The sequence below is a fragment of the Barbatula barbatula genome (assembly GCF_947034865.1).
Source record: "Barbatula barbatula genome assembly, chromosome: 5".
NCBI classification, from domain to species: Eukaryota; Metazoa; Chordata; class Actinopteri; order Cypriniformes; family Nemacheilidae; genus Barbatula; species Barbatula barbatula.
In genome coordinates, this window is record NC_136769.1 from 8328256 (window position 1) to 8354253 (window position 25998).

The window sequence follows — 25998 nt, forward strand, 5'->3', positions numbered from 1 at the left end:
AATGGTGTTTCACGAAACTCGCTGCACTAATGGGAAAGACAACCAGACATAATCACGGACAGAAAGACTTACTGTATTTACTGCAAACTATTCATATTTTTGTTATGTTAGGACTCAATTTCTGCGAGTGTTGGTATGCAAGAACAACATTAAAACAGATTCCTCTTAAAGCTTCTATATTCAAGTGTTTAAAATGTAATTTCTGGCTGAGTTTTGCTCTAATCTGTCCTTGCCTTGCAGTTTGTTATGACCTTTATTTGGCCTTAGTATTTTGTTTTGAGGATATGTGATCTTCAAACCAAAACTTAAGCTCAAGCATGCACAAATAGTAATAGTAACATAAACATCTGGGAATCAATTCTCAGGAGCACGAACACAAATGTATACCCTGAATAGCATTGGATAAAAGAAGAGCACCAGACTACTTTTCTTCTTCTAGTTATAAATCACATAACTGCAACTGCGAGGCTGTGATATCAGCTTCAGGATGTAGTCAGTATTTACGCCGAAACCCAAGCTTTTTTCTTTATGAGATATGCAACAAAACTGGTCCCAGATCAGAAGAAAAAAGTAAGAACTCACAGCAGCACCACACACCTCAAACATCTATTTATGGATTCGCAGCTTTAATTTATCTTCTTTAGAAACCTACGAAGTCGCCTTAAAGAACCCAGAAACCAATTCACAGATCGAAACAGCGTACAATCTAACATCAAGAACACATGATGAAATAAAAGCATGTAGTAAACCTGAAGTATTCCTGATATAAACTTCATGTTAGAATTCAAGAATTCAAAAAGAATGAATAACGTTCTCACTTAAAGAAACATGCGCATGAGACATGCATAAAAACAGACGCAAATGTGCAAATTTGGTTTAGACCTTCATCCTCACGGCAGAGATGTCAGAGTATGGCGCAGTCATCTCCATAATGATCTCTAGCCCCATAATGATCTCCAAAGACACATTTACACTTCGTATGGAAAATAGCCTTGGCTTTCCTTATGCATGCTTAATGCAAAGTTATGCTAGATGAAACCTCGTGCTCTGGAAACTTTAAAGCGTTAAGGGTTATTAAGGGATGATGAACAGATATGTGGCACTGATTTTGCATTACTCATTTAACCCACGTCATCAATTAAATCGATTAGCTTCAATCTGACTGCCTGTTAGACAGAAACACAATGTTGCCATCACAGTTAATGCCCCTAAAATGAGATTAATATCCATCTCTCTCTCTCTCTCTCTCTCTCTCTGTGTTTGAGCTTCTTACCTCTTCTCCACTTAACTTCAACAGTTCAAAGCAAGATAATGTAAAATAGAGGAGAAAAAGGAGATGTTGAATTGACACCAAGCATGTCACTTTCAGGCATTTTCTGTATGATGTTGCTTCACATACTAAAATAAATATCTGAAAACACACACACACACACAAAACCTAACCTGCCAGTAGACTTACACATCATGTAATTTGAATGAATCTTCATTTTGTAAACATTTGTAGACCGTCACCCACTTTCATCCTCATGAGTGTTTGACCTAAACGTTAATGTACACAACAAATGTTATCTTTGCAAATACAAAACGTTGTGCCAGAATTATAATACATTCAGTTCACATTCATGAGTATTCAGGCACACTTGCAAAAACACATTCATGAGCATGCAGTTAAATTTGGCCACAGTTCTGCATTTATCTCAGCAGGAAGATGAAAGTCTGTGGTCATTTGTTTAGCGCAAACGTGGGACGCAGGGCAAAAAAAATGATGACATTACACGTTACAAAGCGTGCCTTTGTTTTACTGCCTGTGCTTTAATCACAGACACCTAAAAGCGAACAAATTTCCTATAACATTATTTCTCTTTTTCCTTATGTTTATAATGCATATATGCTTGACTTATAGACAGGTCCAAACAGAATCTGCAACAGAAACTCAATATAATATACATGTCTTCAGAGGTGTATAAAGAGCTTACATAATGAAGCGTTATGTCTTTATTACCTAAGAATGAGCTATTTCTATCTACATACACCGTGGGTCCCCTTACATGGAATTCGCCATGTTGTTTCTACAGTAGTCCTGATCGGACAAACTGCTCTACAGAGTGTGTTTTGTAGAAACGTTATCTCCTTCGGTAAAAAAGTGAAAAAGTGACGACATCTTAGTTCTGTGTCAGGTTGAGTGAACTGTTGGTTACAATTTGCAACATCACCACAAGATGCCACTAAATTTCAAAGACTGGACCTTTAGAATACAGCCACGAACAGCCTCTAATGGCGTCTAAAAGCATACAAAAAACGTATGCAGGTATAATATGTTGTGAATTGAGATTCGTTCAGTATTTTCCTGACCTAATAGTCCCATGGTTGGAGAATAAAACGTCCTGTACCAGCAGAGCAGCTGCCATGTAGATGAATGAAAGAGATTTCTCCTGGTATCATAGACCTTCCTGAGATACACGCTCATTCAGCTCTAATGATAACATATCAAAGACATTAGATGTCTTGAAAGTGACATCAGAGAGTAGCTACATCAGAGATCTAAGACAGGAAATAGATTAAAAGCATGCTTCTTGTAAAGGTCTATCTCACACAGACAAGTCACCATTCCTTATCCAGATCAGAACCTTTAACATATAATGAAAAAATGTCAGCTAGAAGGGTGGGCATATTTTGAATGGCTTGACAGATTCTTGCTATAGAAGAGCAAGAACGCGGTAGTAAAATTGTGCTATGTTTTGAAAACAAATCTAAATAAACAGTGGGGAGCGGGCATCTGACATCAGGATGGATAGATGGATCATATGATGGTGTAATTGTCTTGGTGACAGATGGGAAGGCAGGGTGTCCTCAAATGGTAATCGCCAGTCAGATGGGAAGGCATGGTGTCGTCTTAATGGTAATCGCCAGCTTCAGATTTGTGAAGTCTGAGCTGGAGATGAGAGTTGACGTATAGACTCAAGCTACACGCTGTTGGTTATGAATGGCGCTGCTGGGTCATAATTGAGTATTAGAGGTTATTTCACATAGAGCCAATCGCTCAATATGTCTCATTTCGTATCTTCTCCATGCAATCCGATTATTAAGAAACAAACAGACCTCCCCCTCGCATGTCATTAAAAATCCATCCATAGCTTCTGAAAGAATCAAATTCTGATATTTTGTAGTACTGAATCTCATTTCCCTGTGGAACCGAAATTGTGAATTTCTAGTGCCCTTCCTTCTATATTATGAAAGTAAGTGGGGACTGGAGATATCAAGCATTTTTGGGTAGAACTATTCCTTTACATCCCCAATTGAATTAATTGATGAGCCCTGGGTAGCAATTTACAGTACAGTTACTAGTGTGATGGATGAATGCCGACACACAATGAGCGGGTGAGAATGACTTTTATCTAAAGGAAGGACAGCTGTAAGGCCAGAGCTGCCCTTGTACAAAACACAAGCTCTGGGCTGTTAGCAGCCGAGTATCTGACGCTTGTGCAGTTCCCTGACCTCGTTCACACAACCCACTGAGCAGTTGAATCTGACGTTACTTTCTCATTAGTTTCGCATGGTACATTCGCAAGCGCACACACACAGATGTGCACTCACATATTGCACACAAACACTAAATGTCAGTTTGTATATGGCTGTGTGTGTCTGTATGTTGTTAAGATGTTTTTAATGAAGTTCTTTTAACACAATGCATTTCTTGAGATGCATACAGTACATTGCGTGTGTATATGCACGGATCTCATTAAATTTACCCTACGGATGTTTTTGCCTTATAGCCAGTTTGAAAAACAGAGGATAACTGATGAAAGCATTTTTGTACTTAGAATACATACAGTACATTTAACTGCGAAAGAAAATATTTGAGCTGTTGGTCTTTATTTGCATTTGTTGAACTAAAAATAAAATTTATTGTATTTTACCCTTTCTGCTGTGTAACACAAAAGAAGATATTTCGACGAATGTCTGAGTTGTTTTGTCTCCGTACAATGGAACTCAATTGGGGGAAATGTTCTTTGGTTACCAACGTTCTTTAAAATATCATCCTTTGTCTTCTGCAGAAGAAAGAAAGTCAAAAAGGTTCGGAAAGGTTCCATTTAAAACTTGTAAGCTAGTTATTTTCATTTTTATATTGTGTTATAATTGGAACTAATAATTAATTATATATTATTTTATAAATAAAATCACAGGACAAAAAGAATCATGTTTTGGGGTGAAATTGTTCTCGGTTTGATCTTTAGGTATATCATCATCACATTTGTGCCTGTGCTTCTTTGAGACTAACTCACCAAAGCTCAATGACATTTTGAGGGAGTGGATCTTACCTTCCAATGACCTCCTCCAGTAAATGTGACACATAGATCAAGTCTACTGTGACTCTACTGCAGTGCGATGTGACTGACCCTGAATCTCCATCTCTCTCTCACCCTTCCCCCTCCATGCCCCAAACCGGGTTTCAACTCCCAGTGGGCAACACGGGAAAAGGCCACACATGACCATATTACACGACGGTCTGAAGATGATACATGTGTGTTTGCGGCCAAAAGAAAATACTTTTTCTCACGAGAAGCAGTATTATTTAAAGGGGAAGTCTGTTTTATCTGCATTGCAAGCTTCATCATACGAATAAAAAACGTTGGGTCCTCATATGCAAAAGCAATGTTACTTTAACCCCATTCACACAGACCACTGATTCCATAAAATTGGCATACAACTGCCAGAGTGTATTCTATGTGAACGCGAACACATCCCGGTTAAATCCATAAAGTGATTACGGAAAGGAGACCTAGTAACATTAATGGGATCAGTACAGGAAAACACCCTGTGTGAACAAAAGGCAGAAACAATGCCGTAAAAGCCATGTATACTGATGACAAACATCTATAATAAATCGTAAATAATTTGGTTAACATGATGATCATATACCGACCTTAGTGTCTCTAATTCAATATGCGTGAGCTTATTCCGAAATGGTTGCCAAATCTAAATGCTAAAAACCTTTTCCCAAACTTTGTTTTAAAAAAAACAATAACCTTATTTTTAAACTCACATTTTTGTTCATCATATTACTGAAAAGTCATTATACTGTGCCTTTTGTATGGTTGCAAAAATACTGGCAAATTTTTACTTCGCAACATTTAGATACAAAAATGTTTTAGATTATCAAGTCAACAAATTGCGCTATTTAGCAGTCTAATTATTTTGCCACTAGCACCAGGGAAAATTGAACACCGTGATCAACCCTATTTTCACGATTAAAAAAACTGTATATTACGTCATGTGCCTTTATGGGATCTTCAAATGATGTGTGTGAAAACACGCACAGATTTCAGAAAATCACTGGTAGTGTGAATGAACAAAATCTAACGATCCCGGGACAAATTCCTGGAAACATTTTCCATGTATTTTCCAGGATCTCTGTGTGAAATGGCTTATGTTCGTCTGGCGAGGAAGCATTGAAAGCATGTGCAATGTTTTGATATCACCCAGAGCCAGTATTTCACACACATTTCAAGAGAATTAACTAGAAATGTGTTCTCTGTGTATCTGATATAGGTGAAAGTAGTTTAACATAAACTGTATGGAAATGCATCGTAACATTTTCTCAAATGTGTCTCCTTAATTTCTTCCAAAAAACACACACACAACAAAGAAGGCAATAGCTGACACACAATACGAATATAAAATTATAAAATTCACGTCACATCTCAGTATAAATGTGATGAAAAGTTTCTAATTTCATGTCCTGGCTTTGTAGGGGAAACTACAGTCATATTAAACGTTGATAAAGATCCCAGAAATCGTTTAAACTGATAATTTTCATAGAGTTCTAATAGCTTGGCAAAAATCATTCCTCTGTCATTTTAATTGAAAGGTATTTCACTTATTAGAACAAAAATCCACTTCTTAAACTGACGGGGCTATATGTATCCATTTAATACTCACTAGATTTGGGGAACAATGCAACAATAGCTCCTTTCAGATCAGTACAAACCCTAATGAAAATAATTTATTTCGAATGCCACTTGAATGTATGAAATCTCTGGGAAGAATAGAATAGCAATCCACACTTTTATTACACATAGGCCAAGAGTGGGTGGGGGGGGGGCTACGGGCTGGCAGTACTGGTGACAAGTGGACATAAGTTCTCTCCAGTGGAAACCTGGAAGTGAGCCTACTGCAGCGCTTATGAAACCAGCACAGTCAGAAAGAGCCCTATTCACACTGAATGATAATGAATGAAACTCCTATTTTATAAATGCTTATCTGAACTAAGCTGGAATTTAATAAAGGTAAAGATCATTCTGAGCAGGGATGGACGATAATACCAAAATATTACGGTCATAACACATCCATATACCACAGTAAGTCTGGCCATTTATACCATGTTGAAAAATATATTTACCATGGGATAAACCGTATACGCCCTGTAGACGGTTTCATCATAACAACATAAACAAACGCAACGTTTGCATGGGCACTTTTGTGACCCCAATTTAACTTCCGGTACACATTCACAAACAAAAGAGGGTCTTGTAGATTATTTCTGATAACATTAAAAAGAAACAGAGAAGAACCGTTACTTGGCTAAACTTGTCTAGCCGATATTTTGACATTTAGACTGTGAAACCAAGCTCAACCACAAGTTTTGAATGTACCATACGGTTTGTTTAAATGTGTCAAGGACCCATTCAACAAATTGTTTATGTAATAAAATGAATGTACAACAAAATTCAACAAATTGTATATTGAATACAATTATTACACAGTAGAATAATCATATAAATGAATATTAACATAAATAAAATAAAGAGTTATATTGTAAGACACTAGCCAAACATAAACCGGAAGATAACTGGAGGTCATGCGCATGCACGTCCGATGAAACGGTCTATACACTCTTAAACATAAAGGTGCAATAAAGGTTCTTCACGATGCCATAGAAGAACCATTTTTGGTTCTACATAGAACCATTCAGTCAAAATTTCCTCAAAGAACAATCTCTTTCTTACCATTTTACCTCATTTTGCATTATTGAGTTTACCATCTGACAACAGATGAATCTTAAAGCTTTGTTGGATATCCAAGATGTATGGCAGCTGTCTGGCAGTGCGGATGTTGGTGGCAGGACAGGAATGAGTCAGTGCCTAGAGGCTTGTGTTTCCGAGGAACGGCCAGCCAGGTTGGCAGGAGAAGGTCTGGTCATTACACCACTGAAGCTGCACTACAGAGATTGTAGCCTCAATCCACACACCACATCCCAGCTTCATCTACAAGTCCATTATAAAAGACTGCACAACTATTTGAAACGGAGCGCAAAAGTATAGAATGTATGTCGAAAGGTACAATTCTTAAATAGAAATAGAATTAAAAGGAGCCTTTTTCACTATACAGAAGGGTCCTTAATGTGGCCACACAGCCAATAATGGGTTCTTCTAAGGCATCGCTTGTCACCTTTTACTTTTTACTGCAGACAAAATTATAATTGTGCAAACATATTGCTAACATACTTTTTTGAAAAATTCAGTAAAGAAGGTTTTTGAAATGGGCGCCTTTAAATAAAAAAAGGAATCAAGAGCCCAGCATAAATGCAAACTTAATAACTGACATAAATCGGGGTGAGACCTCAAGAAGCTGTTTGATAAAATGCAAAGAAACATTTCAGCAAATCTATGCAGAGGGCGAAGATGCTAAATGTATAAAAAACTGTGCATGTAACCCCACACTTCTGAATTGTGTTGCATAGTAAAAAACACACACACACACACCAACAACAACCATATGTGAACACACACATGCACTTTCCATAGACCAGATGATTTTGTACAAACTGTATATCCTACCCATAACCCACACCCTACCCCTAGGAAATATTCTGCATTTTTTCATTCTCAAATAGACATCATATTTAATGATTTAATACCTGTTGCTCCAATGAGGATCAGAAAAATGACTTGAATTACTGTCTTTGTGGGGACTTTTACAGGACACACACTTCTTCAAAACAAAAAAATAACTTGAAACAGTCAACAACTCATGTACTTTTGGAAAAGCTCTTCCATCCACTTCTCAATCACAGCGTGGGTCAATCACTGTTCCAATGCCTGCACACATTTAAGTTATTATCATTCCCATTGCCTGTGCTAATAGAAGTGCGTTATCACAGCTGTCTATTCAGTACCTCATCCTCATCATTCACTTTTGTATTGATCCACTGCACCAGCTTCTTTCCCCTAAAAGATGTCCCTTTGTGAATAATCACCTGCCTTGGCCATTTGCCACGAGTTGGGCTGCACAATCTGATCCTCCAGCTAGATTGGAAAGGGGTCACAGGCAAAGTCTCTGAGTGTTGCAATTTCAGGCAATAAACATGGTAACGATAATCAAAAACTGCAGGGAGCTAAAGCAGTATGCTTAGGGCAGTTAAGGGTCCCTCGCTCCACAGGGGGCCGATATTAACGGACCGGGTTGGCTTTATGCAACGCCTGTGGCAAAAGAGATTCAGACCTCCTGGAGCGTGCTCAAGCCAAAATGGTGTGCAGATGTACTGGTAACATCCCCTGCTGGGACCCAGGACGAGCGAACTGTCTGTCCAAGCGTACGGTACAGTGGGGGTGCTGGCAGAGAGCCACCGCTTCATACAGTGACCATGTGCTCCGAGGTCTGCTGACTCCATCACCCTGCTGAACTCATTGCGTAAGCAAGGATAAAAATAGAATAACAGAGGTCCTCCTTATCTGGTGCCACTTGAGTTGCATGACACGTTTAGTGGGGTATGTTTCAGGAGAAGTGTCGGGTTAGTTACTCAAAAAGTTATACACTGGAGATGCTTTATGGTAAAAAGCAATCACTTATATAAAAGGGACGTTCACCAAAAACTTTTATCATTTACTCACCTCACTCGAGTTGTTCCAAATCTGCATTCATTTCTTTGTTCTGATGAACAAAGAGAAAGATATTTGGATGAATGCTTGCAACCAAAAAGCTTGTGCCCCCATTGACTACCATAGTAGGTTTGCTATCCCACATTCTTCAAAATATCTTCTTTTGTCGTCAACTAAACAAATAAAGTTATAAAGCAAGTTTTTCTACTGTGGTAGTCAATGGTGGCAAAGAACAGTTTGGTTACAAGCATTCTTTCAAATATCTTTCTCTCTTGAACAGACCAAGGGTGAGTAAAAGAAAACAGAATTTTCATTTTATAGTGAACTGTCCCTTTACCCCACTTTTGTGGTACTCTTGCTTTGTATTATTAGGGAACGACTTAAAAATCTATGTCTTCATTTCACAAAAATGAAAACAAAAGTGAGATAATGCTTCGAACAAGAAAAAACTGCCAATGTAGTAAAAAAGTCAAGCTGTTATAAGCACTTTGCATTACAGATCATAATAACAATCCCTTCCAAAAAGCCTTCTTGCTTCCCAAGATACATCACACTCTGAATTTTCAGATTTCTCTGTTACTTCATCACTCCCATGTGAAAATAAGGTGATATCTTTATAGGTCTGATTACATAAACATCTTAAAAGCAACCCAAAGCGATTTAAAAGGTTTAACAATGTGTTATATTCCTCTTTTCAAGTTTGTTTTTGCTGAGGTGATCAAATGAACAAATTTAAAGGGACGGATGCCATTCCAGTTAAAGCATGAAAACTGAATTTTGTATGAAAGCTCTGCATGTTTGAAAGAATGAGGCACTACCCAATTTAGATAGACACACTTTATCGAAGGCACATTACTGTGGAAATTTCAAAAAAAGAAAATGATATGCGCTACTTTCCCAGGATCACAATTTTTCAAAAGCTCTTTGTATAGATACAAACTTGCCTTGTGGGGTGGATTATGTAAACAGCCTTGATTTTCAACTTGAATTGAATTGAAAATGTATTTCAAAGCTTTTCTTACTGATTCGTATTGAGAAAATTGATGTGCAGTGTACTGCTTCCTGTCTCTGCCCTACAGGAACACGTAAGGAGTCACTGAGCTTCAGGCATTTGTCAAGAATCAGGATAAGAGACAGTGATGCTGACCGGGGTCTGTTTCTTTTATCTTGACCCGGTGAGCCCCTCTATCGTGCCACCCGCTATGGCTTTGCTCTTCTTTCACACTTTGATGTCCGTGAAAGCCAGTGAGCAACATCTTTTTACCCAGCACCACTTCTTCTGTGAATGACTGAAGGTGTGGATGACACTCCTCTGTCAGTAGTGTGCTGCGAGGACTGTATTGACTGAGGGTGAAATCACATTGAAGGTTATTCTGTTCTTTAATATTAAAAAGAGTATAAACTATTTTCACACTGACCTTCCTGTAAGAATTTTTGGTATTGACACTTACAGAAAAGTGGACCGAAATCTCTTGTTAGTGTATTATATGTTCACTCACACTGTGTCTATTCTAATATTATATTATTATGATTGCAAAATAAAAATGTATTGTACAAAGGCAGTATTTCTGTTTTGTCATCATTTTCCTTTCTTTAATTTTAAGTAAGCAGTGCATTGAAAATATTACACATGCAGTGTAGTACTGAACACTTTACGTGTTTACATGGAGCTTTGTAATCTGTTTGAAAGTCCAATTCGAATGAAAATACTCCACATAAACACCTCAATCGGAATAAAAATATCCAAACCGATCATAATTTCATTCGGATTGTAAGGGGTGGTTTATACCGTTTCTAATCCGCTTGACAGGGCGTGTAAACACATAATCGGTTTTAAACCTGAAACCGGGAGTTCTGTGCATGTGCAATGACATCGAAATGACATACGAACGTAATTACGTATGACGCACAGGATGCCCTATTGAAGGAAATTACTATATCTGTGGTCCTGTCATTCTCAATTTCGCTCACCGCTTATGAAGTGGTGCTGTACAAAGTTTCCCCAACAGTCCTTGTTTCAGACGCTCATCCACAGACGCATCGTTTTCGGAGTGCAAAATAGCATTTTAACCACTTGATAAATATAAGCACCATGGCACAGAAAGTGATTTCATCTTTGTGCGGCACTCTCAAACCGACTGGTGTATGACATGATAATAGTGGCATCATGTACTTTCAAAGCGCTCTCGCTGTTATTATGTCATGCACTTGTAAGTTTCTGCAGCGCTGCATGAAGTTGAACAATTTTAGTCAGCTCTTACAATAAACAAGCAATGGTGTGTTTTTTGTCATACCTTCCAATAACAGTATGCCTAAATAGGGAGGCTCAGAGATGACGTACAGTATTTTTGTATGCAAAACCCGCAAGTGAGTTAGCATTTTAGGACTTCCGGTTCCATCGCTTCAAAGTCTATGGCTGCATCCGAAATCGCATACTGTGACAGTACATACTGAATTTGAATAAGTACCTATCGGCCGTTAAAACAGTTCGTTCTACATAGTATTAGACAGCATGACTATTGCACAGGAGTGCCTTAGGCTGGCCACAATAAAAGGCCACTCTAAAATATGCAGTTTTACAGTATTGGGGGGTCCGAAATTTTGAGCTGAACTCAAAATTATGCACCGGAGTGCCTTAGGCTGGACACAATAAAAGGCCTCTATAAAATGTGCAGTTTTATCACACAGCAAAATCCCACAGATGTCACAAGTTTTGATGGAGAATTGGCATGCTGTCTGCAGGAATGTCCACCAGAGCTGTTGGCCTGTGAATTGATTGTTCTTTTCTCTACCTTAAGCCGTCTCCAAAGGCGTTTCAGAGAATTTGGCATCCAACCGGCCTCACAACCACAGACCACGTGTAACCACAACAGCCCAGGACCTCCACATCCAGCATCTTCACCTCCAAAATCGTCTGAGACCAACCACCCGGACAGATGCTGTACACAATTCCTGGAAGCTGAAAACATCCCAGTTCTTTCTGACATCACAGTTTTCTGAACCCACCGGACCCCCCCAATACAGTTAAACTGTACATTTTAGAGTTGTCTTTTATTGTGGCCAGCCTAATGCAGACCTGTGCATAACTTTGAGTTCAGCTCAAAATTTCGGACCCCCCAATACAGTAAAACTGCACATTTTAGAGTGGCCTTTTATTGTGGCCGGCCTAAGGCACACAAGTGCAATAATCATGCTGTCTAATTAGCCTCTTGATATGCATTTGGATCATCTCGGCAAAGGAGAAGTGTTTACTAAAACAGATTTAGACAGATTTGTGAACATTATTTGAGAGAAATATATGCCTTTTGTGTACATAGAAAAAGTCTTAGATCTTTGAGTTCAGCTCATGAAAAATCGGGGCAAAAACAAAAGTGTTGCATTTATAATTTTGTTCAGTGTCGTATGAAAAGCGATGTCGGACACAGCCTATGGTTTGTTTTTGGTAAATTGCCCGAAATAAGGTCTGTGGTAAACAAAACCTCTAAATATTTTAAAGTTTTATTCTCTGACATAAAACACACTAGTTTTGACCCGCTTGTGATATTTTAAAAATGGCGGTTTCTAACAAAAATTGCTAAAAGTGACTATTTCCTTTGGCGGGGACGTTAGACGTCATCACATTTATAAAACTCACAAATAATGCAACATGGGCACAAATCTCTTAAAACGTAGATGCAGATTCATTAGCGAAGAATTTACTTTGCAGTTAACTAATTTTTAATAAAGTTTAAAAGACTTGTCAGAGGCTTGATACAGGTGACGTAGATTTCGAGCAACCTTAAGTGTAGTCTGTTTATAGCATCATGTAAGCTTTTTACTTCTGCCGATTGTATTTCGGCTTCAAAAGTAACAAATGTGGTGTTGATTTGCAAAGATTTTCTTGATAGACAAAACTTGTAAACATCATAAACCAATGTTAATCACAGAGCTTATTTTTGCGATCTTCCAAAAGTCTATGGGTAAAATGCATAGGCTTTTGGTCAAGGGAACCAGCGAGGCGCTTTCTTCCGGGCTAGCCTACAAAAATACGTCATCTCTGAGCACTGGATAGTCCTCACCCTGTTGCTTGAGTAAGAGCAACATTTTACATAAAAGTAGCGCAAATAACGGAACTCCATGCTGAGAAGAGTATAGTCCGGAAACATACTAATGTGCGCCAAGGTAATGTTTTTCACTAAAATATTAACTTTGAAAACGTTTCTGTTCTTTGAAATCAAATAAAATATTGATCTAAAAATTATTGGGAAATCTTAACTTAACTTAAAGTAAAAAATATAATAAAAAATAAACTGAAATCGGTTAAAGCACTAAAATTAATAATAAACAAAAACTAAAGTAAAATGTAATAATATTATTAATATAGCAACATAAAAAATAAACAAATACATTTTAAAAAGACAAAACCAAAATGGCTTAAACTTGAACTAAAATTAACATACTACAAATCAAAAGCAATTTTAAATATCAATGAAAACTAAATAAAACTAAAATTAAAGTAAACATAAGTTTTAATGCAATTTTAATGTAAAACTTGACATGTATTTATTAAATGTATTTGAGTAAAAAGTATGAAATATGCTTTATAATGTATGAAGTAAAACATTTCAATAATACAGTAAGGATACTTAATTCCATAAGACTAAAAATACTTAAGTATTTTAAACCTCTAGTCAAAAATATGTTTGACCCAACCATATAGGTTAATTTATATTCCAACATCTGGGTTTGTCCCTTTTTGACCCAACCATGTGTTTAAAATAACCCAACAATTTTTAGAGCCTCCTAGACACGCTTTCAAAACCTGGAATCCTTAACCCTGGAAATAAACCCTCCAAACATTGATATGCTGATAATTTAATACTCGTATCCTTCTGTCCTGACACAAATATAGCCGAAGGGTCAGAGTGCTCTCAGTTTGTACCCTAAACATCTGCTCAACAGTTATTTCATTACACTGTTTCCCTGCTACAAAAACAGCTCCAGCCCAACTAATTTTATGACCTCTCGCTTTATTGCGCACAGTCTCAGTTCATCCATGACGCACTGACTCTGGAAGATTAGCCGGGCAGACAGAGACAGAGGTTAATCAGCAGGGAAACACTGTTTTAAAGGACTGTGTGAAAAAAAACAAGTCAGATGATTTCTAGTGTGACTTCAATCGAAAATCCAGGAAAAAATGCCAGAATGGCTTCACCGGATTAATCAAGGCAGATTAAATCTGAGATAATCTAGTCGAAAGAATCCTAAAGGCTGGTTATTTAATCTGATCTGTCTACACAATTTGTGGACCAGATTCCAGAGCGTGTGTATGTTATAATTTGATATACGTGACATCCGGTTTTGAGCATCAGACAAGGTTTATTAAAGGAATAGTTAACCAAAACATGAAGATTTAAAAACGTCAAATCTCATTGGTTCTTGCGTGTCTCGTGACAAAACACGTAAATGAAAACTTGTCTTGGGAAATGCAAGAACCAATGAGCTTCGATGTAATTGGCATACTTGCATATTTAATTATTTTGTCAATTTATTAGAAAATATTTGTGTTCAATTGTAGAAATGATATCACATCTGGTAAACGCATTTATCCAAAGCGACATACGTTGCATTGCATTATACTACACCGAGTATTTGCAATCCCGTGGATCGAAACCATGACCTGGCGTTACTAGCGCCATGCACTAACCACTGAGCAACCCCATTTCAATGCGCTATTACTTTAATTTTGGTGTGTGTATGGGGGAATAGATTTGTTGATAAATAAATAGTCTATTGATGTATTAACCATCAATTTCATGTTGTTATTATTATAAGAAATATAGGTAGCACTTTATTTTACAGTCCTGTTGCCCATGTACAAACTGTGTACTTATTACAGTAAATGTAATAACTAGGTAATTACCTACACCAAACTTATATAATGTAGTTACCTTTTACTAACCAGTACTTTCTTAGGTAAGTACACTGTAAGTACACAATAGGTACACGTACTGTAAAATAAAGTTCAACCAATATATATTTAAAAGTAGTGATTATCTATCATGATTAATTGCATCCAGAATAAATGTTTGTGCTTACATATATATGACTGTGAACTATACATATTTATTTTGTATTTATAAAGACACACATACATACATGTTTACATATTCAGAAAATGTTTACATGTGTTTATGATAATGTATTTATCACGGTTTAATGCTTGACAGCCCTATAAAAAGTAAAACAATCAACAAAAAATATTTATGCAAACTAAGATAATAAACTCTTGTTTGACAACTTAAAACGTACTCTTTGTAAGGCACAAATGATGAAAGATGAAAGCACAACAAAAATAACCCACAAAATTACAAAAAAATATATTGATTCAGGTATTAAAAACATTCTGTCCATGAGCTATTTTAAGGGGACGTTAACGCTTGGACATGACCTTCTTATTAATATTATTATCACCATTTAATGGCAACCAGTTCAATAAACACCTTCAGTTCCAACCCCTAAACTGTGGAAAAGCAAGACATACACTCATGTCCTTGGATGGGGTGCTGAGGTGTGTTAATTTCTACGCCATCACTCTAAAATCTCATTGTCGTGGGGCAGTTTGCTGACCCTTGGCTTATCGATTTCTCAGGTGAAGTGACAACAGGTTGTCCTTGGACCCAAGAAACCTGAGATCAAAAAGGGCCCACCACCAAAACGTCATACGTGATTACGAAGCACACACAATCCTTCAGACCTGATGTAAAGTTTCTGTCAGCAGCTAGAAATGCAATTGAAGTACTGATGAAACGTGACAAGGAGGACAGACTATATATATGTGTTGGGGACAGGGACTGTGTCTCATTGGTGAAAACTTGATCAAAGCTAAGGACATTGAGCATGATGATGGAGTTGACCAGAAAAGAAAGAACTGATGAGGAATCAGGATATTTGACTCTATTTTGCACTATTTAAACATTGCTAAACATTGTCTGTTTCACCCTTTAAATGAAGCGTAACTGAAAACTCAAGTCTCCTGGGACGTAAAAAGGAAGCTCTAAGCAATTAAAATCTTCTCAGAGATTGGAAAGAGACTAAAAACTGTGCACTTTATGTTATTTATATTCCTGAGGTGCCCTCCTTGTCAGCTTTGAAACCCAGCTGAGCAGCCCGCTCATAAATCTGTCTCATACTGTACACGTCCAGTGGTGTGACTAATGCCCATGTCGCTCAATTCCACACGATCTACACTTCAAAAGTCCTCACGGCGGAGGGTCTCACCCACCTGAGTCTCATGAAGAGGGTGAAGGCGACCAGCAGGGCTCCCAGCGATATACAATGTCCCAAGTAGTTTATGATGACTGCAATGTGGTAATGCAGCTTGCTCTTGTTCTGAAAGATCACAGACAGACACACAGAGAAACAAATTAGGAAGATGTCAGACTTACCGCAGATATGTGGCATCTAAATCCCATCATGGAAGAAGCGCTAAAAGCTTTTTGGGGCATTACTGGAACAGTCTACAACCTCAAGGAAAGAAAGTCCATTTCTTTAGTTTTTTGGCATTACAATTTTTTAAATAAAAAAACTGACTGACCTTTAATATATGCATGTTATTTCTGTGTCCTTGACACAGAAATACTTCACCCAACAAAGAAAGTTCTGTAATTGTTTTCCCACCCACATAATGTTCCATATCTTTATACTGTTATTACTGTTATCTGTGTAATCTTCACACAGCCATTTTCTATAGAATGATCTTTCAAAATAACCGTATCTGTCAACAATGGATGATAATGGAAATATAAAAGCATGTGAAAAAAGTAGTCTATACAAAAGGACTATCACATGCTTCCAGACATGGGATGCAGTGTCACAAGTTGCATGGACTATTTTAATGATACCTTTAAATCGCAAGTTCATCAAAAGTAGATCAGCTCTTTGTGTCTGGAGGGGCATTTGAAATAGAACATGCAACAAATAAATAAAATAAAACCCCACCGCAGCCAACACTGAGACTGACCCTAAAGCCATAACAAAAAAGTATTGTCCGTAAACATAAACCCTGCACGGTAAGATCATGTTATACATGACAGAATGTTCCTATTTAGATGAACTATCCTTTAAACTGAATTTGAATTATGATTTTAAAACAGTATCATTGCATTTTGTGTCTATTTTATTGAAAATGTGAGTAAGGCTTAGATCACTTCAGTATAATCTGCTGTTGCCAGTGATGTTAGATTAAGGGGTGGGGTTAGGGGCTTTATTCTTGCTTTCTTGTACAAAAGACTACATATGACATTATTCCCCATGGACCCTACGTGCGCCGGATTTAACTGAGCTTGCTTTCGATCCTGCATAGAGTCTAGTGTTGTTTTTGTACAACTTGCATTATATAAATAAACAATATCACCCATGATATGAGGTGTCTTTCCATATTTGTATCTCGAGAAAAAAAAGTGTTTCAGTGTAGTCAACTAAACTTAATTTACAGTGTTTATCTAATTGATATGTCCGACGTATTTGACAAAGTTTGAATATATGGATCGGTCCAACCAAAAAACCCATGCAGAGAAGAAAATTTAAAAGATGAATTGAGATTTCTTACAGCGTAGAAGAGATCTCAACAATGTCTGAAACCGACCTCAGATTTTGCAAGACTGCTATCAAAAATGGATATGAATTATGGGTACGTGCCAAATGGCACTCTAGGTAGCATATGTTGATCACGTAACGCATAGGTTAGTGTGCGTATGTGTGAGCATATAGGCGTCATGTGCTAGGCATCATGGGTCCAGGACCTTTTCTTTTCCTACTCCTAACTGTGTCCTCCCGGTGCACAAATCTGCCACTGATTTCCTTCGGTACTCACAGGCCTGTGAAGCAAAGCCGCCACTGCTCAGAGCCACAAGAGCACACAATGGGGAGTAAAGGCAGTCTGTAATCCTCAGAAAGGAATGGATGAAGAGATCAGCTACAATTTATCCTAAAAGAAATCTAACAGCAAATTCATCTAAAGTTGTTGTTCCTAAGATTGTTTTTCAGAATGGACTTTGCAGATCCAGACGTTTTTTTTTGTTATCATAATAACAAATGCCAGTGGAGATATTAGGAAAAGCTGAGACAATGAAGTCGGCTAGATGTCTGTGAACATGCGCATTGTCTGGAAATGTGATCAAGAGCCTTACGTGAAATAGTTGATTTAAATACTGTACAATCTCTCAAGCTGGCAGGTCAGTTCATTTCATAATATTATAAAATAATATCAGTCATCAAGATACAAATGTGTTTGAACAGGTTGCCGCCAGGTTATATTTCAACATACAGTCTGACAGCAGTGCTATCATTGCTTTACCTCAAATTACCCCAAAAATTATTAGGCCTACTACAGTTTATAAACAGTAGTATATCTACGACTGGAGCGGTGCACAAATGACAAACTTCAACATTAAAGTCGTCCGTTCAACTGAAACTAAACCTCTATGCCATTTTGATTTGTGCTCGACCACAGCTTTACACTTTGGCTCGGATGCCTCTTCTTTTGAACTAAATCCTGAGAAAAGAGCTCTTCAAAGCAACCCTTTCTGATCCCTGTATTGTATCACGGTTGTCCTATTTTAAGAAGAGGCTCGCTCCACCAAAACAGAGCAAAGCGTTCCCCCTCGGGTAACCATGGCTGTCTTCTGGCTAGACTACGAGTCATCTAAAGGCAGACGGTTTCAAACCCAACATCCCCATCCAACGAGCCTGTGGGAACACATGCTTTCACATTTTTGATTTTTCTGTCATTTTGGTTTTGACAATGCTAACTCTCTAGCGGACATTTTGGAGGGAGCCAGGGTTTCACATATCAGTGTTCTACTTTACTAATTGAACTGGATTCAACTTAAAGGGTCTGGCAGTTCTCTGTGGATGCCAGTCGTGACTACATTCCTGCATTAACACACCATTCCGAAGGGAACGTGTTGGAGATGACAGTTACTTTGTCAATGCCCTCGTCTCGCACTCTTTTTTAGAAGACTTCTGCAGAGTGCTTTTTTGTGTTGAAGCATTTAGCATTGAGATATTAACATGTTCAAAATATTGTGAGCTCCTGAGCAAAAAGGAGCCAGGCTTTGGCTCTTGACCTTTGGTCTACAAAATACATCACAGCATACAGAAACTTCCCAGCCCCTTTTTACAGCAGTCGGGCTCCTATAGTAAAAAAAATGCCATTCATTTTCCCCAAAGGGAAATTGATTTTCAACAATAACAGAAAAGCCCTTTAAACCAGACTCAGGGTTGTTAAGTGATATATGCTTCTGTTGAAGACATCAGTCAGGGGGTTTAACTCAATGAATGCAATTTGTATTAAATAGCTGATTTACTGAAGTACTTCTGTACTTATAATCCTCAAGTGGGCTGCTTTTTGGATCCACCAATTAGAGAAGTGCCCGTCACTATGGAAACGAGAACAAACCAAATAAATTCAGTAGAGACATTACTAACATAAAGCATTGTTATAATGGAATGAAGTCTCTCAAACTTATATACAGTTTTTGTGCATATTTTGCCAAAAACGTAATAGATAAACTTTAGAAATGCATTATAGAGAATTATATATAATAATAGTCTATCGACAAGGTCACAGATACATTTATTTAAAAAGTAAATGTATTAAATGTGGAGGCTCATTCTGTGTTTTCTAGCTCGACTTGAAAGGCCTCATATCAAGGCATCCCAAGTAAATGTGACTTTCTCCTCTGAGAATAATGTAGTCAAAGTTATAGTACCACGTATCCTTTTTCTTCCAAGCGGTAGAATGGGAGTGAAGGGGGGCAATTTTTTTAAGCTCCAAAAAGTACATCCATCCCTCAAAGAACTGATCAACACAGCTCCGTGTTCTTAACAAAGGTCTTCTGAAGCAAATCTATGTGTTTGTTTAAGAGAAATATCCATATTGACAACGATATTAACATTGATGTCTAACATCCACTGCAGGCGAACAAGAGGCCTGTTTTTCCGCTAAATGATGTTGACGAAAGCTTCCACCAACCACGAAAGGTGGTGATTCTATTGGCTGAAAACGAAAACTGCTGTGTTGGTCACAGGAACTTAAACACGCATGCGTCATTTGGAAAAACAAGCCTCTCGTTCGCCTGCAACGGATGTTAGACATTATCTTTAATAGTGTTGTCAATATGGATATTTCTCTTAAAAAAAACATTGATTCGCTTCAGAAGACCTTTGTTAAGACCATAGAGCCGTGTTGACTCATTCTTTGATCGATCGATGCACATTTTGGAGCTTCTACCGCTTGGAAGAAGGAGGATATGTGGTATTATAACTCGGACTGCATTATTCTTCAAGAAGAAAGTCACATTCACTAAGTGCCCCAGACCTGTTTGCTTTTGTGCATTCTTCAAAATATCTTATTTTGTGTTCATCAGAACTAAGACATTTATAGAGCAATTTGTCCTACTATGGTAGTCAATGGTGGCTGAGAACTGTTCGGTTACAAGGATTCTTCCAAATATCTTTCTCTGTGTTCATCAGAACAAAATCATTTCTCTCGAGGGTAAGTAAATGATGACAGATTTTTTTGTGAACTGTTCCTTTAAAGGCAACAAATCACTATAAAATATTGAGTGGAGCTCTGAATTGTTCACAGTGTGCACATTTTTATGCTGTACTTTATTTTTGTTGTGCCTGACAACCATACTTCCTTGTGCGTTGTATGCAATATCTAATCAATTCAAATGAATATACATTTATTTATTTAATTGACAAGCAGCCTTGTAATAAACGCAATGTAATGTACAGTCAGCCAGCAAGCATTACAAAATAATCACTTTCGGGATGACACAAGACCTGTCAGGGCTCACTTCATGATAATGACTATACGGTTACTGACTCTGACCTCTTACATAGGTGATATTCGTATAGCGTGAGCAATGAATATTTTTTCCCCACTCAGAATCTCTAACAACGTTGGTAATTCATAGAAAACGAATTTGGCTCATGCACCACCACACCAAGCATACACATTTCTGTTGCAGAACCAAATGGTTTAAGGACAATTGCTCATTTGAATTCCAAGCCATAAGGTTTTCCTCAATGCTACAAGAATCCATTCATTTGGAAAACCGAGTATTCAACCTATTTTTTGTTAGCGGGGAGATTTAGAAATGAGATTTAAATATGGAAAATGTGACAATTGCTAAAGCTATAACGGCTATTTAAAATCTTTCTTAACTAATTCAATTAAAGAGTATCCAGAGCCTCTTTGAACATCTGAGGTTTATTCATGTATTTGTTTAAATGGGTTAAGTGCATCCCACTCATACATGAACCAATTTTTTAAAACTCAGTATTAAAGAGATATTTCAGAGGCAAAACAAATTTCCCCATGTTTTGATCACCCTCAAGGCATCCTGACTGAATATGACCTTCTTTTTGAAGAATAATGTCGGCGTTATGATACTATGTATAATTTTTCTTCCAAGCGGGCAATTGTTTGAAGCTCAAAAAAGCTCCCGCACAGAGAAGACAGTCTCCTATTGGAACAAAATGTAAAATGCTGTGTTCGGCACCGCAACTTACGACAGGCCTGTTTCATTGGTCAGAAAAACAAGCCGCTGTCAATATGGATATTTCTTTTAAATGCATCAATTCGCTTCAGAAGGCCTTCGTTAAGACCACAAAGTCGTGTTGAGCCATTCTTTGATAGATGGATGCACTTTTTGGAGCTTAAAAAAATTGCCATCCATTCACTCCCAATTTTCCAGCTTGGAAGAAAAGTGCATCCATTGATCAAAGAACTGCTCGTCACGGCTCCGTAGTCTTAACGAAGGTCCTCTGAAGTGAATCGAACAAAAAGGATACTTGGTATTATAACTACGACTACATTATTCTTCAAGAAGAAAGTCATATTCAGTCAGGATGTCTTGAGGGCGAGTAAAACATGGGGACATTTCTGTTGCATCTGAATTATCCCTTTTGAAGGAGTCTCCACAAGCAGATTTCTGTTAGTGGTTTAAACTGAAAACTCATTCGTTTTGTGAGACAGGGTTTCTATGAAGTTTTCTGGGTTCTGTAGCGTCACACAATATATGAAGACATCACAGATCACAGACATCATTATATAAATCCATAAACCCAGTCCAGTCCAAATCCCATGACAGCTGCCACACTTCACTGTCTCTGTTCCTTTCTTCTTAGCCAGAAGCGCAGTGATTGTAGGTTTATTCAACCTGCCTGGCCGTGCTTATCCCTCAGGGCAAAACCCACGCAAGTGTGGCCTTCCCTGCTGGCTCCGTTTCCACATTTGCCTAAGCTGTGAGCACCACGGCGCCACCACATGTTCTCCCATGAGAGCGAACTTATTAATTATTAAATCAACAATCCTGCAGAAAACAGATGGCACAAATAGCGGGCAGCTAACGCACGCCTGCCTGGCATGTGTGTGTGTACCGTAGGTAAGTGGGTGGTTTTAGACTACCTAGGATCTGTTACAGGTCCCAGCAGTGCCCGGTGCCAGTTTGCTAGCAGGCTGATTTGTGCGTATCGCATAAAACGTAGAGGTAACCATGGTTCGTTTTTAATGCAATAATTTTAAAATCTGGAAGAAAATGTTTTACAATTTTTTGTCCAGCTGAACACTGTTTGAAATGATCAAAGCTGAAGTGTTAATGAGCCATCATCACCCCCAGTTTAACCGGAGTGATTGTTATCACGCTACAATGTTTATTTAAACGCTCTTTCAGTTTGGATTAAGAGACATGAATAAATACACCACGCTGTGATTTGCTCCTACAGCACTGAGCTCTTCACCCAACACTTTCACGCTGATGAATGACATGGCTAAAAATAAACTTGTGAGGATGGCCACGTATAATAAAACCCAACCAAAGGCAGATTGATACAGTTGTATGGTCTTCAACATGTTGTTTTTAGCTGTTTGCTTTTCATCTTGTCTTAAAGGAGTAGTTCAGCGAAAAAATAAATGTCCTTTTCACTTACTCATAAAATGGTGAAGCTTCAAAAAGCATATATAGAGCATTAAATCACCATTAAAGTAATCCAAATGACTTCAAAATAGAGTCTCAAATGTTAACAAGCAGATCAGAGAACTACATTCAAATATAGATTTAACTTCTCATGACGATACACACATAGGACAACTAGTCATGGGTCACAAGAGAACCAGATCCAAAGTTCCTTAAGTGGCGTGGCACCATATAAAAAGTAAATTCATATACATCTGGGATGGCATGAGGGTGAGTAAATTGAGAGAACTTTTTTGGGGGGTATTTTTAAAAGTGCTGCACACTGTAACACAATGATAGCCAAATAATGTTTTCATATTTATCAATTTATTTATTTATTTATTTATTTATTTATTTATTTACTATGTCTTGTCACTTATAGGGATAGCTCACACAAAACTCATAATTTACTCACCCTCATGTCATTTCAAACCTATGGCTTTCTTTCTTATTTAGAAGAAAATATATTTAAAAATAATTTTGGTAACCGCTAGGGATGCACCGAAAATAGCAGGAAAAATGACATGTGATATGATCAAGAGAGAGAGCGACACGCGCACTTTATTAATGCAGCAAACATGTCGGCATTGTGTGGAGCATTTTACAGTGTCAGAGAAAGACACCGCACGGAACTTGCGGCGCCACAGAAAATTTCTTAATGAAGTACCAAGCGGTTGGTACTTGTGTACTTCAGTCTGGAGGGGGCGGTCTGACAGTTGCCCCGCTGCCCCGCGACATCCTTTGACATCATACAGTGGTCGCATGCACACAGTTCCCTGTACTAAACAACCTGTCAAAGTATATTCTGTGCATCCCGGTCACGAGTGCACCTTCTGAGAGAACAGTGACAGTCAGCTTTTGTGGGTGGAGTTTAGAGGAGAGACGTGAACTGAAATGGTTGTCAGTCAGAATTGCTTTCATGGATGTCTTTTTTAAAAATAATTTTACTATAATAATCCAACAGGTTTCGTTTATTCATATTTTTTACTTATGATGTTGAATAACACTTTTTAATAAAGTGTTTTGTTGTAGGGGTACAGAGTACTGTCATAATCCTCCCTCATCTTGTGATGCTTTTATGGTCTTGTGGCAGGATCATTACAGTCCCTATTTGTGGAAGCACATGATCATTGTTTGTTATGATGGCCATGTGCTCTCCTGTCTTGTCTCTTGACCCCGCCCCCTCGTCCCCCACACCTGTCTTGTGTAATTATACCTTTTTAGCGCCCCTATTTAGTGCCCTTGTGTTTGCTGTCCTGTTCTGTTTCATATTGGTTGCTTGCTTTGTTATTGACTTTCCTCCTGATTCCTACATTATCTAGTCTAGTCAAAAACCTCCTGTTTTTGCTCCCTCGTGGGAAGTCTTTGTTTTGAAAGTTCATCATTGTTCTTTTTGCGTTTTGCCTCATCGTGGGTCTTTATTTTGGGAATTCAGTTTTCCGTTTTTTGTACACGCTGCTTGCACTTGGGCTCTATTTCATGACGACCCTTACAGAGTACAGTACATTCTTTCAGCAATCACTCATAGCCTAATATAGGCTATTCAAGAAGGGGTAGGGCTCAGTTTGTTATTTATTTAGCCTACTTGTTTTGCTCAATTGTATTTTAAGTTATATTGTATTATATTGAAAAGCAAGACAAAATATAAAAAGGACATTTTGACCATTCCGTTTATGCAATATTGGAAGAAATTGGCTTGAAATAGCCTTCGGCAAAGTGTTTCATTTTTATTTGGCTTTGGCCAAGAATTTTAATTTCGGTGCATACCTACGAATAACGGCGGTTATTCTATTGACCTATTGACTTCCATTGGTTTTTAGTCCCTACGATAGAAGTGAAGGGGTACCGACATTGTTCAGTTACCAACATTCTTCAAAATATATTCTTTTGCATTCTGCTGAATAATCACAATTCATTCGCCAAATTAAACCTCACAAATGAAATCCATGGAAAATAAGATGCTTGATGAAGATATATTTGGCTTAATATAGCTTACTGTAAACTAATGAATAATAAAGTGCCAAAGTAAAGCGCTTTGGGAAGGTTGCTTTCAAAATCATATGCTTCTTTTGTGAACAAAATACGTTTTTCAAAGCTCTGTCGTTTGCTTAAGTACAGACATTCATTGCTTTCTGATTCTCATTCTAAATTAATTGCAATATGAATGGCATCATTATAAGTGTTGAGTCTGTATTGAATCATCTGTTCCTCTGTTTAAAACGTTCTTTCCAAGTTGTCAAGTGATGCTGACAAGTTAAAAGCAACGGTGTGTTTGCTGAGGGGGTGACTAGGCAACTGCTGATGCCTTTATTCCTCACAAACCTCGATCACCAATCACTACAGAAGAGTACTGTAAATAATTGAAGCGGTTATCTTATTTTGTGTTCCACTGAAGAAAGAGTCATGTGCATATTTTTAACAACATGACAGTAAAGGAATGATGACAGCATTTAAAAATTTTTTGGAAGACTCTCCATATAAAAGTTCCCAAAAAATCAGAAAATATAGAATACAATATCTGACATGAAAGCTATTCATAGCTAGACAGTATTAATATTAAATTAAAGGGAAGAAAATCAACAAATGTACTTATTTTACTTACTGACCTTCATATAGTATAACACATCTAATGTGAGAATGAAAGTACACATACAGTAGTTATTTAATTATTTTATAGCCACATTTAAAACATTCAACATCAGGAACTCGCCTCGCTTCATCCGGCCCACAGCGCCAGCTCTAAATGCCAGCCGGGCCTCTGCTGACAAAGTATAAAAAGGCTTAAAGACTTAAAGACTCCACTCTGTTATGCTTTTAAGTCAAGGTACCAAAGGCCTGCTAACTCCTGCTGTAGAAATGTTTTAGAAAATTGCACCCTTTTACCTTTTACACAAAACACCGAAAGGAGATACTCATAAGGATGGAAATGGAAATACATTATTAAGAAGATACAACCAAGAATAAAACTTGCCGACCCTGCAGTGGCATTTTCATTTTATGCCTCTTTTACACCACAATAAATAGACAACGTAGGCCGACCTAAAAAGAGATACATTATTTTGAAAAGGTTTCACATTTTTGTTGTATTTTTATGAAAAATGTCAAACTTT

At 37.7% G+C, this 25998-nt stretch overlaps 1 protein-coding gene across 1 annotated transcript in view; it reads right to left on the reverse strand.

Moving 5' to 3' along the window:
* Window positions 1-25998, reverse strand: part of crhr1 (corticotropin releasing hormone receptor 1) — a 95705-nt gene that overhangs the window by 14878 nt on the left and 54829 nt on the right. The window contains exon 6 of the mRNA XM_079455578.1: window positions 16144-16250. Coding sequence (XP_079311704.1) covers window positions 16144-16250 — 107 coding nt within the window. The remainder of the gene's footprint in view (window positions 1-16143; window positions 16251-25998) is intronic.